Raw genomic sequence first — 12,198 nt, forward strand, 5'->3', positions numbered from 1 at the left:
CCCCAACCAACCAAGTTCGCCCGCGTCCCGGCAACACCGCTGCCGGCCCCAGCAGCGCCCGGGCAGGGAAAATGGATGCGGGGCCGGGTGTGTGTGTGGGGGTGAGAAGGAGGAAAGGGGGGGGAGAGGCGGCCGCGCCAAGCCCTGGTGGGGGCGGGGGAGAAACATGGCTCCTCCGGCGGCGGCCGCCCCGGCGCTGCCCTCACGCCGCCTCACCCGCCGCTCCCTCCTCCCCTTCCCTCGCCACTCACCGTCGGCGGGCTGCTGGAAGTTGACATAGGCGTAGCCGAGCGACCGGCGGGTGATCATGTCTCTGCAGACGCGGATGGAGAGGATGGGCCCGGCGGGGCTGAACTTCTCGTAGAGCATGGCCTCCGTCACGTCGGGGTGCAGGTCCCCCACGTAGAGGGAGGCCATGGGGTAGCTGGGGGCGCTGGGGTTCATCCTGCCGCCGTCTCCCGGCGCGGGAGGGCAAGGGGGGGGTGGGGGTGGCGCTGACGAGGCGAGGAGGCCGCGGCGGCCCGGCGGTCCGTGAGGGCAGGGGCCGGCGGTGGCGGCGCGGCGGCGGCGGGGAGGAGGAGTGGGGGATGGTGGTGCCGGCCGACTCCGGAGCTGGATTCGAAACTTAACGGCTGCGGGAGGCGGATGCGCGGCGCCGGGTGGAAGGGGCGGGGGGGGTCTGGCTCACTCCGTGCCGGGCCTGGCGGAGGTGGCGGCGGCGGCTGCTGCTGGCCTCGGCGGGGGTCGGGTTGGCTCTGTGTCTCCTCTCGGCTGCGCCGGGTCCGGGGGCTTCGCTTCACCGGGTTATTTTATATCAAACCGGCCGTTTGCAGAAGGTTGACGGGAGATGGAAGAAGGGAGGATTATTATTATTTTTTTAAGGTTTTTTAGGATTTTTGGATTTTTTTTGGCTTTTTTTATATTTTTAGTAATAAATGGTGCGGCGGGGCCGGGCCGGCGTGTCCGGGTGTCCGGAGCACACGCACTGCGCACACAGCTCCGACGGCGGCCGGGGGACAAGGGGGAGGCCGCCGCCCCGGCCGCGCACTATATATACCCGCCCCGCCCCCACCCGCCCCCACCGCGCCGCACGCCACGCACCGACCGCGCGCACCGCGCAGGCGCCGCCGCAGGGGGGGGCGGGGCCACGCGCGGCGCCGGCGCCCGGCTGGGGTGTGTGTGGGAGGCTCTGGCGCATGCGCCGCGGCCGCCGAAGGGGGGGGGGGGGGAACGGCCGGGGGGGAGCACGCCTGCGCCTAACGACGTCAGCGGGGGCGCTGGGGGCCCGGCGCCAGGGCGCAAGCGCGGAGGTGAGAGCACATGTGCGCGGCGGCGGCGGGTCAAAGGGCGCGTGCGCACACGGGGCGGATCAACGGCGGGCGGGAGGGGTGAGAGGCCGTGCGCGTGCGCTCCGCCCTGCTCCGCCCCGCGCTCGCGCGCCTTGGGCCGCCCAGTGCGGGCGTCAGGCGGCGGCGCCGCTAGTGGTGCGCGCGGGCAAGAAAGGTCGCGTGCCGGCCGGAAAGGGCTGGGCCAGGCCGGCCTGCGCGGCGCATGCGCGAGAGGGCCGTTTCCGGCGGGGCGGGCGTCTGGAGGGGGTGACGGCGGGTGGGGCTTGGGCGGGCTGGGGAGCCTGTTCCATTCCGTTCCCCTCCCGCCCCCCGCGCTCCGTGCCTCTGCCGGGGAGGAGGGTTCAGTCCTCGGGGCTGCAGTCGTGCTGTGAACGGTTAGCGAGAGCTTTCTCCTGCACGTCCGCGGGCTCGGGCCTCGCTCGGGAGTTTGGGATTTTTTCGTGTTTTTTTTTTTTTGTTTGTTTGGTTTTTTTTGTTGTTGATGTTGTTGTTTTTTTGTTGGTGGTGGTTTTGTTTTTTTGTTTTTTTTTTTTTTTTTTTTTTGTTTGTTTGTTTTTTGTTTTTTTTTTTCACAGATGAGCTGGGCCTTAGATAACGTCACCTCTTGCACCGGTATGCAAGAGGTTTGCGAGCGCAGCTCAGCCAGCTGATGAGGAGCCCAGCGATGCTTTTGACTTGCCCCCCCCTCCCCCGCCCGAGCTGCGCAGGGCAGAGCAGAATAACACCTTTCCGGGATTGTGGATTTTGGTCAAGAAGCAGTAAAAGACTGGAGGAAAACTTGAAGCTGCGTTTCCAGGAGGAGGATTGTCGATAGACTGGCAAAGCTGGTTTTAGCGGGAACAGCATTTAGTTTCTGCTCTGGTTGTTCCTTAAGTTCAGTGTGTTTTGTTGCTGTATTTTGTGCTAAAACATTAAAGTTTTGGTTGTAGATTGAGTAGTATCGGGCATTAGCAGACCATCTTTTTGTAGTTTCAATGTGTATGTAAGGTATCTGCCATTATTCTAGGCAACTGGGGGAGTGTTATAAGGCAATAATGTCCCGTTAGAAGCTTGTCGAATTAATATCATCACTTGTGCTATATAACGAATTTTTCAGAGAGAAGAAGCGATCCTGTGGATTTTAGAAAACCAGCGACAAGCATACTGCTGGTTTATTCTTCGTTAGCTTCTTCAATCCTAAAAAAATGAAGCCTTTCACAAAAGAAGGAAAGTGTTTTCTTATGTCTTAGAATTCTGCGCTTTTTCTATTACCAACTAATTGAATGTGTTTTAGATTCTCACAAAAGAATAGAACCAAATGGAATGTGATTCATTCCTGATAAACAAATTAGTACAAACGTAAGGCAAGGAGGCAGATCTTGGATTTACAAAGTCTTGGAGGTAACAGCTCTGTAATGTAGTTTTTCTTCTGTGTGGTGGTTTTTAATTTTTTTTTTACATCATTTCAACAGAAAGAGGAAGAATTCACTGCATTTTTTATATCTTGTTTTATTTTTTTCTCACCAGCATTTGCCATCTTGGGTTTAAATAGAGCTGTAGGAGGGGAGTATTTGTGGAATTTTGATGTCACATGTGAAGGATTCTGCTTGCATTCAGCAGCTGCTGCAGTTTTACTGCTTCTTGTTGGAGATCACCAAACCCAGGGCAGAACTGACGTCTCCCCATCTGTTTCATGGCAAAGTATGACATCTTCATTCAACCCCCACCCTGCACCGGTGTTTTAAATTGAGATACTGACTTTGTGTTTGCAGCAGCTGACAAATGAATGTGCCCTCTTCTGCTGGCCCTGCTATATAGCAATGGTTACTTCTGTCGGACCAGTAAAGCAAACGGCCAGAGTCAACAGTATCTTGTAGTGGGGTTTGATGTGTTTATAAAAATCATGGTTTAAATTTTAACAGGGAAAAAAAATTTAAAAATCTCTATTTTAAATACTGGTTTATAATGCCCTCCCTAGGATGAACTGTGTACTGTTCCTGCGTTCTTCCTTCCTTACCCGGTTCTGTTCTTCAGCACATTTCCTTTCCTCAGACTGTCCTTTTTCATACTGCTCTTTCTTTTGCACTTCTCTGTCATTGGCACGTGGGCATATTCTTGCATGTTTCATGCCTAGGCGTGTTCTTGCTCTTTCATGTGAGTCAGGTCACTGTTTCTGTCCGTGCTCCTGGGTGATAGCAGTAAAGAGCCTAGAGCATGGTAGGGCATTTCTTCTCTCTGGCACAATTAAAAAAAAAAAAATTAAATTAAAGGTTTGGCTCAACAGAGAGGGACTTTTTGGTGATTTTGCTCTCGGCCTCTTACTAAATGCTATTAGGGCAGTAAAAATGCACTCTTAACCTTAGATGGATAGCCAGCAAAGTTCAAATTATTGTTCAAAAGCACTGGAGCTTTCCAATTAAACTTTTCTAGTGTTTTTTCTTTCAGCAAAATAGTATGCTGCTTGGGTCTTGTCCTCATAGATTGCAATCCTTTTGCTTTGACTTGAAGCAAGAATGTAAGGGTTAGTAAAAGTTTTGCTGTTCTCTCCCTCCACACCCCCATGGGAAGTGTTAAATGGGAAGTGTGGATATCCTTTATAAGAGAAAAAAGCTTTGCAGTAGGACGTTGGTATAGTGAGCTGATTGTGCCCCAAACAATTATTTTGTCCTCCTCCTATAACAAACATATTGAACTTATTTTTCAAGACGTGGCCTAAGTTTCTTAAGGCAACAAGAAAGGATGGTTTTGTGTTTGAGGCAAAAGATTTGCATTAAGCTTTAGATTCTGGTGCCGGCAAATTCTGCTAGTCGTTTAGGATTAAATCTCATAAAGGACTTGGATGCTTGCATGCATCTGCCGATTGTCCACACAGAGCAGAGTGAGGAGCGTCCAGAGTCCTGAGTGAGGTTTTGGGGTCTGGAAGGGATCCTGGCAGGAGACCCCTGGTTGAGTGTTAACTGATATTCTCATCTGGGTCTCTCCAAGATCCATTTTAGCTCTGCTGCTCTCAAGTTCTACATGGTGGACGATAAAAGTTGCTGTAGCACGCTTGTCTCATCAGCTGGCTTATTGCCCAGAACCAGTCTATGACCTGTTGTTGCCGGTGTCACACGTGCATGGCTGGGCCTAGAAGTTCTGTTAAGAAACAGAAACTGCATTTTTTTGGAACCCTAGGCTTAAGATTTAGCTAGAAGATATAACTCTGTATTTCCTTTGTTAGCTTTAGGGAATCTAAGCCAAACAGGAACTGAATGAGGGGTAATAATTCTTCTATTATAAATCTTTGAAGTATTTCACAATCCAGATAAGATGACTTACCTGATGGACACATTGCCTCCTTTCAACTAAATGTTAATAGAACTACCAAGTAGGAAAAAGAGCAAAGTTTTTCACTCACAGCAATGCGTGAATATTTTAGATTATGCAGATATGTATTTTCTAAACATAGGCTCTACCAAAGTTAAGTAAAGATCTTTTGTAACTTAAAGGTCTAAGCAGATACAACATTTTTCTTTTGTGCCAATGGTATTATGATTTATGAATGCAATTTTTTTTTTTATTCTATTCATGGAAATAAGGAAGTTATTGAAATATGTTCAGACTTCCAGTAAATTTCTTCTCTGTTGCCTAGGAAGTATGACTTTGATACATGATGGATTGCACTGTACTGTTGGAAATGATGCAAACGCAGCTTTGTAGTTAGCCACAGGAAGTATTTTTAAATTGTATCTGAAAAGTGCTAATATTGAAGATCAATTTTTTTTTCTTAAATTAAAAAGGCTGATTCTTGATTTTAAAAAAGAAAGTGTTATTGTTCAGGATGTGCATGCTGTGTTTCTGAGTTCAGGAACTGCATGATCTCTTCACATCTCAGCATTTTCCTTTTCTGTTTAGCTACAGAGCTAGTAGTTTAGCCAGTGCTAAAATTGCATTGTGAAAGCTAAAACCTTGATGGTCTGTGTAAAGAGATAAGGAAGAACATGTACCTTTTGAAGGGGAGTGCCGGTTTCTTGAAACTGAGTGCCTAGCTGATAACGCTGTTTGCTTTAGGGAGCCTACTTAGTCCAGATAGGCTTTTCAGTGCGAGATAATCTTTTGAGCAGAGCCAATCCCAAATTCTGAGTAATTTGTTTAATAAAAAATAAAAAGAAGGGGGGAAAAAACCTACACCAAGACCTCAGAGCTCTGTATTTTTAATTTTCTTGGACATAGGTAAAACCAGTTTTGCTTTTTTTATTTTTGGGGCTGTTTTATGAGTATCCTTCACTCGTACGAAGAATTGAATGTCTGTTTGCTTTACTGAACTTGTGAAGAAGTCATTTTGGCAATGAACAGGGAAAGAAGTGTCATTCTCGGGCAGTCACGACATGGGAAAAGTGATAGTTAATTACTTTATAATGTGCCTGAAGCAAATAAAGCAACAGGTTTGTGTGGTGGGATTGTTTTCTCTGGTGCCAAGTGCAGCTGGGGGAATGGGAAGGTACTGAGCTGAGTTTGGTCAGGAATATTGCAGCATTTTTCCCCTCATATCTTCTCAAAAGTGTACTCCATCTCTCCCTCCTCACTCTAGAACTGGTTAAGTATTGAGCCTTGGGAGATGCTATCAGGGTTCAAAAGACATGTGCAGAGGAAGAGGTCCTAGAGTGGGGCCTGGGGCTGGGCGCAGAGCTGCTCTGTCTAGCGGAGAGGGACAGTGCAGTGCAGGAGCAGGGGGAGTGTGTGCCTGGCTGTCACCCGCTGCCTTGCAGGACAGGCTCAGCTGCTCCGCGTCTCCTGCTGGTTCTCATCTCTCACTCCTTCCTTCGCTGGGAGCCAGCCTTGTGCTGCTCCATCCCTGTCCCCTATACAGCCACATCCTCTGCTCTGTTTCCCTGCCCTCTTCTGTCAGATACAGTCCACCCCCCTCACTTGGAAACCACCAAATTAAGGTATTGTGAAAAACAGATTAGTGCTTCTCTCTCCCTCTGCCCTTTACTAGCTAGAATTGGAATTGCCTAACTCTGAGGCTTGCTCCCTTCATCAGTAGCTACAGTATTGCTTTCTTAAGAGCCAAAGTACTTGAAGCAAAAACATTTGAGTATCATGCTGCTGTTCCTGAGTGTCCTCGAAGTGCCACACAGGGACTGGTAAGTGTTGTATACTTGGGGAAACAGAGTTATTGCTGTATTTCTATGCAAACAACTAGGTATGACAGATTATAGGCTGTTAAAGATGCAGAACTGGGCCAGGGGGAGATACAGGAAGGAAGCATGGTAAGTGTCCTAATCCATTCTCTTCTCAAGTGAGAACACTCTGTCATCCCGACTGAGATTTGTCAAGCTTTTTCATAAAAATCCTCTAAGGGTGGCAATTCAGTAATCTCTAAGGCAGTCTATTCCAGGGCCTTACTCCCCTTAAATTGGAAATTATTTTCCTAATGTCTGACCCAAGTTCCTGTTTTTGCAGTTCCTTCTTGTTTTATCCCCAGTGGAAGTGCAGAACATTCTTCATCTGTTTCAGGTGGGCATTGCTAAATTAGCATGTGTACACGATAGTGATTTTTGTGCCAGCATGTGCCAATCTCCCACTCCCTGTTCCCGAGCAAGTTGTTATTGCTCCGCCATGTGCACACCGTGTACTCGATGGGGTGCCAGTCCTTTTGTGTCATGGGGATTTTGTGTGTATATTTTGCAATATACCCTTTGCAAAAGGCTGATGGTAATAGTGTAAGAGTGTGTTGCCTGAGAGAAAACATGCAGCAGTTCATTCATTTGCCAAAAGAACCGGAAGGACCAAATCACAAAGGATGCTCTGGCCAACTTCTCTACGTAAAGTCCTTTAGCTGTTCACTCTGACTTGAGATTGCCTGTATGCAGGAGATACTTCTGTGTTTCTTACTCCATGGATGATGCTTTCTCCTAAACTTTTCGCTCAGGTCTCAGTCCGGGCCCTTTAACCATTTTACCAGACTCCTGGCACCTTTGAATCACTAGCCTGGTGTCTTCTAACCCAGTGCCGAAACCCTGCTGGCTCCGAAATGTCAGCCTGCAGCTCCTTTAGCGCAGCCCTGCAGGCCCTGGCAGCCTGTAACTAATTATCTCAATTCACGTGGTGAGCCAAAGAAAAGCGCGAGGACTGTTTGAAAACAAAGTACAAAGAGGAAAAACAAAAAGCAAAACAAAACTGGAGTAGAATATGATTCACAGACCTGCATGAAACTGAGCCAGGGAGAGGACAGAGAGAGGCAGGGTGGCTGGCAGTGTGGTGGGGCTGGACTAGTCCCTGTGCATGGCCGCAGGGTGCCTCCTGCAGGCTGGTGCTGCTGCGCTGGGGTGGTTCTGCCGCGGCAGTGTGGCATGGGAAGGATGTCTGCCGAGGAAGGAGTGTGCAGGGCATGGAGACACTACTCATGTACAGCATGAGGAGTTGGCTGGTGATGATAAGCCCTTATGGGACTCTCAAAATGAAGGTGATAATTGAATGAGCTCCCATTGAGTCCGTGTTGGCTTGATTGAACTCTTGCTCCTCACCTTGGTCCGTGCCTATCGGTTCCACAATGCTGGACCCACCTCAGAATCTTGCAGATCTGCTTTCCAGGCTTCCCTTTCCCACTGCCAGTGCAATTTCTGTGCTGCCCTCACCTTTCCAGGGTGACTTGAAACCATTACATCAGTTGCAGGAGGGTCTGGGCAAATGTTTTCTGAAGGAGTCAGACACAAGACCTGAGATCTGAGGCAGGAAAAGACCTGTGTATAGCAGGTGCCCAGAGAGAAGGTGCAAACAAGACTGAAAGGCTCTGCATTTGGAGGAAGCTGGTGACACGGAGGACAAAGGGCCAGGTGGAGCGCAAGAAGGAACATATGACAAAACCTCCAAGGTGCCATGAAACCCTGGCCCGGACACACAGTGAAAGAACTTGCGTAAAGCCTGCTAGTATGAAGTTAAACCATTGTGATTGTTTGGACAGATTTGATCCACCACAAAGAGTTTATAGCAGTGAGTGCTTCATGTCACACACTGCTTTTAGCCCAATTTTAGGACATTACAGCTCAATTTATTGTAAAACTGTGTCCCTCACTTGTGAAAGGAGTCACACAGCTTGTCCATAGCATGACATTGGTTTCTGGCCAAAGCTGATGCTGTTTCGCTCTCCACAACTGACACCACAGCAGAGTTTTTCTCTCAGTTCAAAGGGATCGTGCTGGCAATTAACAACTGCTTTATAATAATGCTCTTACTTGTAAGAGGTGGGAAGGAGGGTATTGCCATTGTTAGGTCACACTCAATTATCTTAAAGGTCTCTTCCAACCTAAACAATTCTATGATTCTGTATATCATCATAACTGTTTGGTTCAGGTGCATTTGGTGGTGTCTGTGACTTCCAATGCGTTTTGGTTACAGTCAGGACCAGACATGACCAAACCTGGTGTTTTGGGAGAAGACTAGGAGCGTGGCCCTGCCCAGCCATCCTTTAGAGGGCACTGACTGACCAATTGTGGTCCAGTGGTGGCTGAACATACCCAGTGACTTGTTGCCACCGAGAGGAGGAGGACCATTCCCCTTTTCTGCTCCCTTTTTCCCATGTCCTCACAGCTTGCTTTCTCCCTTTCTCCAGCCCATGCAGTCCTGACGACTTCTCTCTTAAGGGTTGGTTGATTGTAGGGTTGGGTTTTATTTTTTGCAATGAGTGAGTTTGGGATATTTTAGTGACTTAAATCTGCTCGCAGAGTCAGAGCTGACACAAGATAAGCAGCAAGGTTCTGCCCAGGGACAAAGGGAGACTGTTCCAGTGCTGATAAAATGTTAATTGGCCTTATGGCCTCCTGTGAAACTGTCCTTTGCAGCACAATTCTGGAAGAATAATTAGCACTAATTGTTTGGTCACCCTGTTTTACTCCAAAAAGGGGGAGAGTGAAAGGAAAGGAGAGAGATGAAAGGGCTGATTGTTGGTGAAAGGACTGAAGAGAGAGATGGTGTGTCAGGAGGGACTTCAGACTTTTGGGCTGGGAAGTGATCTGATGGGAAGAGGATTCCAATGGCTGCCAGGAGGAGGGGGAGCAGACCCTCTTCTGGAGCAAAGGGAATTTGATGGAGAGCCCTAAGAGGTGCCTGGGGCAGGATTTAATATCTAATATGTTTAGCTTCTGTCCTGTTTCTCCCAACAAAAGGGAAGGGCCCAATTAGTGTAGAAAATAGATGGTGGGTCTCTGGCTAAGCACCTCAGTCTCTGAAGGCCCAAATCCATGTTATCAGCGTTAGATAAAACACACTTAATTTTTGTGTCTTGTAAGGGCATCGATTTAGACTCCTAGAGCTGCCTCTGTCCCTCTTGCCAGGTTAGCTTCTTTCCCCTTGGGCTTTGTACTAGTCTGCAAAGGAACAAAGATGGTGAGTGGAGGAAGAGGAGAGCTGGGCTGGAAATGCAGCAGGAGCTCTCCTACCCACTGAGATGACTACAGGGGTGGTCCTTGGCCCCTCAACAGCTTCTCCTCCTAGCTGAGAGGGACTCTGCTCCCCCTGGTACGGGAGTCAAAACAGTCCAGTCACCTGCAGCCTCAAAGGGCAGGTAACAAAATGCCAGGTAATGCACAAATTAGTAAATTTATGAGACCGCCACCCGGAATACTGTGTCCAGCTCTGGAGCCCCAAACATAGGAAAGACATGGACCTGTTGGAGTGGGTCCAGAGGAGGGCCATGAGGATGATCCAAGGGCTGGAGCACCTCTCCTATGAGGAGAGGCTGAGAGAGTTGGGGTTGTTCAGCCTGGAGAAGAGAAGACTGCAGGGAGACCTTATTGCGGCCTTCCGGTACCTAAAGGGGGCCTACAGGAGAGCTGGGGAAGGACTTTCTACTAGGGCATGTAGTGATAGGATGAGGGTAATGGCTTCAAACTGGAAGAGAGTAGATTTAGATTAGATATTAGGAAGAAATTTTTCACTTTGAGGGTGGTGAGGCACTGGAAGAGGTTGCTCAGAGAAGTTGTGGAAGCTCTATCCCTGGAGGTGTTCAAGGCCAGGCTGGATGGGGCTTTGAGCAACCATGTCTAGTGGGAGGTGTCCCTGCCCTATGGCAGGGGGGTTGGAACTTGATGATCTTCAAGGTCCCTTCCAACATAAACCATTCTATGATTCTATGAAATGACGTATCTCTACAAATTCCCAAACCTTCCTAGGAAAGACAATGACTCACTTCCTTACTTTGACACTGGGGAGCTGAAGCAAAGAGACTGTTATTTTCAAGCATGGGTTGAACTGGGACCGCTTGAGTCCCAGTCATCCCTGCAGAGGAATAGAGCAAAAGCACTGGCTGCTGGAGCACGTGGCAGATGCTGCTTGTGGGTGACTTAGAGGCATCTGAATGTTTCAGTGCTTTTCTGCTTTCCAGAAATGTTCACCCTCCTCTGAGCATCCATTCCTCAGTGTCCTCAGTGTTGATCCATACCTTCCACGCACCTGCCCGGTTTCTGGCTGTTCTAGTGAAAACTACCAAACCCTTAGTCGTAATGGCAACTGGTCACACTCCAGCTTGCTCAAGAGCTTCCTGATGAATGCTTGGTGAGGGCTTCCTCGCCCAAGCTTACATGTTCGGTGAATGTAGTGAGGGAGCCAGACACAGGTGACGTGACCCAGAGAAGTGAGTTATCAGCAGTCTATTGTGATGTCCGCCTTACTTAGCTTTGGCCAGGACTGGGTGTCCATGGGTGTGATGTGCAGCACGAGCTCTGCTCCACACTGTGCCAAGCGCTGGAAGGAGAAGGGGAGGGCAAAGCGCGATATCAGGGCTGTGTATAACACATCCAAAACGGGACTGGAAGAAAGGGAGCAAGGAGGACTTTACATCCAGCCTAGCACTGCAGGCTCAGCTCAAAACAAGGACATTTGAAACAGCTGCGGTACTCCCTTTGCTTAGCCTGCGTAGTCTGGGGGGCGTCATCAGCTCCATCAGTTCCGGTTCCTGCTGCGCTCACATGCAGCCTTCACCCCACATCTGTACTTGGCTTTATCTGTACAAGTGACAGAGCCCCCTGAACAAGCATGTGACTTTAGCCGTCAGCCATCGAGGATGTGGCAAAGTCCTATGGACGAATGATACTCTAAACATGACTGCTTAAAATGAAAGGTGAACTGTTAAATGGCCAGTGATTCTCAACTGCAGTAGCATGAGTACAGTTCAACCCAAAGAGAGAGGAAAATTAAATAGAAACAGCTACTAAAAAGGTCATGGCAAAAACAAGCCAAAGAAATATCATATGAGCACAGGAAAAGGAACTGTCTTTTTCATGCACTGCAAGCTGCCACTTTTTGAAAGCATCAGGAAACAAGCTGTTGAGCGGTGGAATAGATAAAACTGGGCTCCCAACCTCCCCTGAGCTGCCCAGCCCACTAAATCTCACTGCCAGAGATGCCGCTGCTGGGCCGGAGGCAGTGGGTGGCACGGCCACCCCAGCTGTGCTCATGCGCTGAGGGGTGGCTGGTGCCTGTGCCGAGGGGCATGTCATCTGCCATCCAACGAAGGTCCTACCGGGTGAGCTCAGCCTCCCTTTCCACAGACAGGGTCACTGATCCAGGTCTCTCTTCTCTGCCCAGCCATTAACTGTTAGTTAATTTATAGGAGCTCCAGTATATTTGAGGCATCTTGGCTAAATTTGATCGAGGTTGCCTGGGGATACTGCAAAAAAACGGGCAGACAAGCCTCGGAATTACACAAGTCTCTTGACTCTCTCACTAAAAGTGAATCCAGAGCTCAGAAAAGTGGCAAATGGCAATGGCTTTGGCTGTTGCATGGTGCCAGAGACTGAGCCATGCAGATGCACTCTGGGCGCAGAGGCACCCAGCACCTTTGCCAAACGTGACACAGATCTGGGCATGCAGCACCAGAGGGGATGTCCAG

At 49.2% G+C, this 12,198-nt stretch overlaps 1 protein-coding gene across 1 annotated transcript in view; it reads right to left on the bottom strand.

Annotated features, from left to right (window-relative positions):
* The window catches only part of PABPC1 (poly(A) binding protein cytoplasmic 1), a 19,074-nt gene extending 18,031 nt beyond the window's left edge, over positions 1–1,043 (bottom strand). The window contains exon 1 of the mRNA XM_082498910.1: positions 252–1,043. Within this exon, the coding sequence (XP_082355036.1) occupies positions 252–444 (193 nt within the window). The 5' untranslated portion in view covers positions 445–1,043. The remainder of the gene's footprint in view (positions 1–251) is intronic.
* Positions 1,044–12,198: the final 11,155 nt, after the last annotated feature.

Source organism: Vanellus vanellus (genome assembly GCF_965231255.1).
Source record: "Vanellus vanellus genome assembly, chromosome: 2".
In the NCBI taxonomy this organism is placed as follows: Eukaryota; Metazoa; Chordata; class Aves; order Charadriiformes; family Charadriidae; genus Vanellus; species Vanellus vanellus.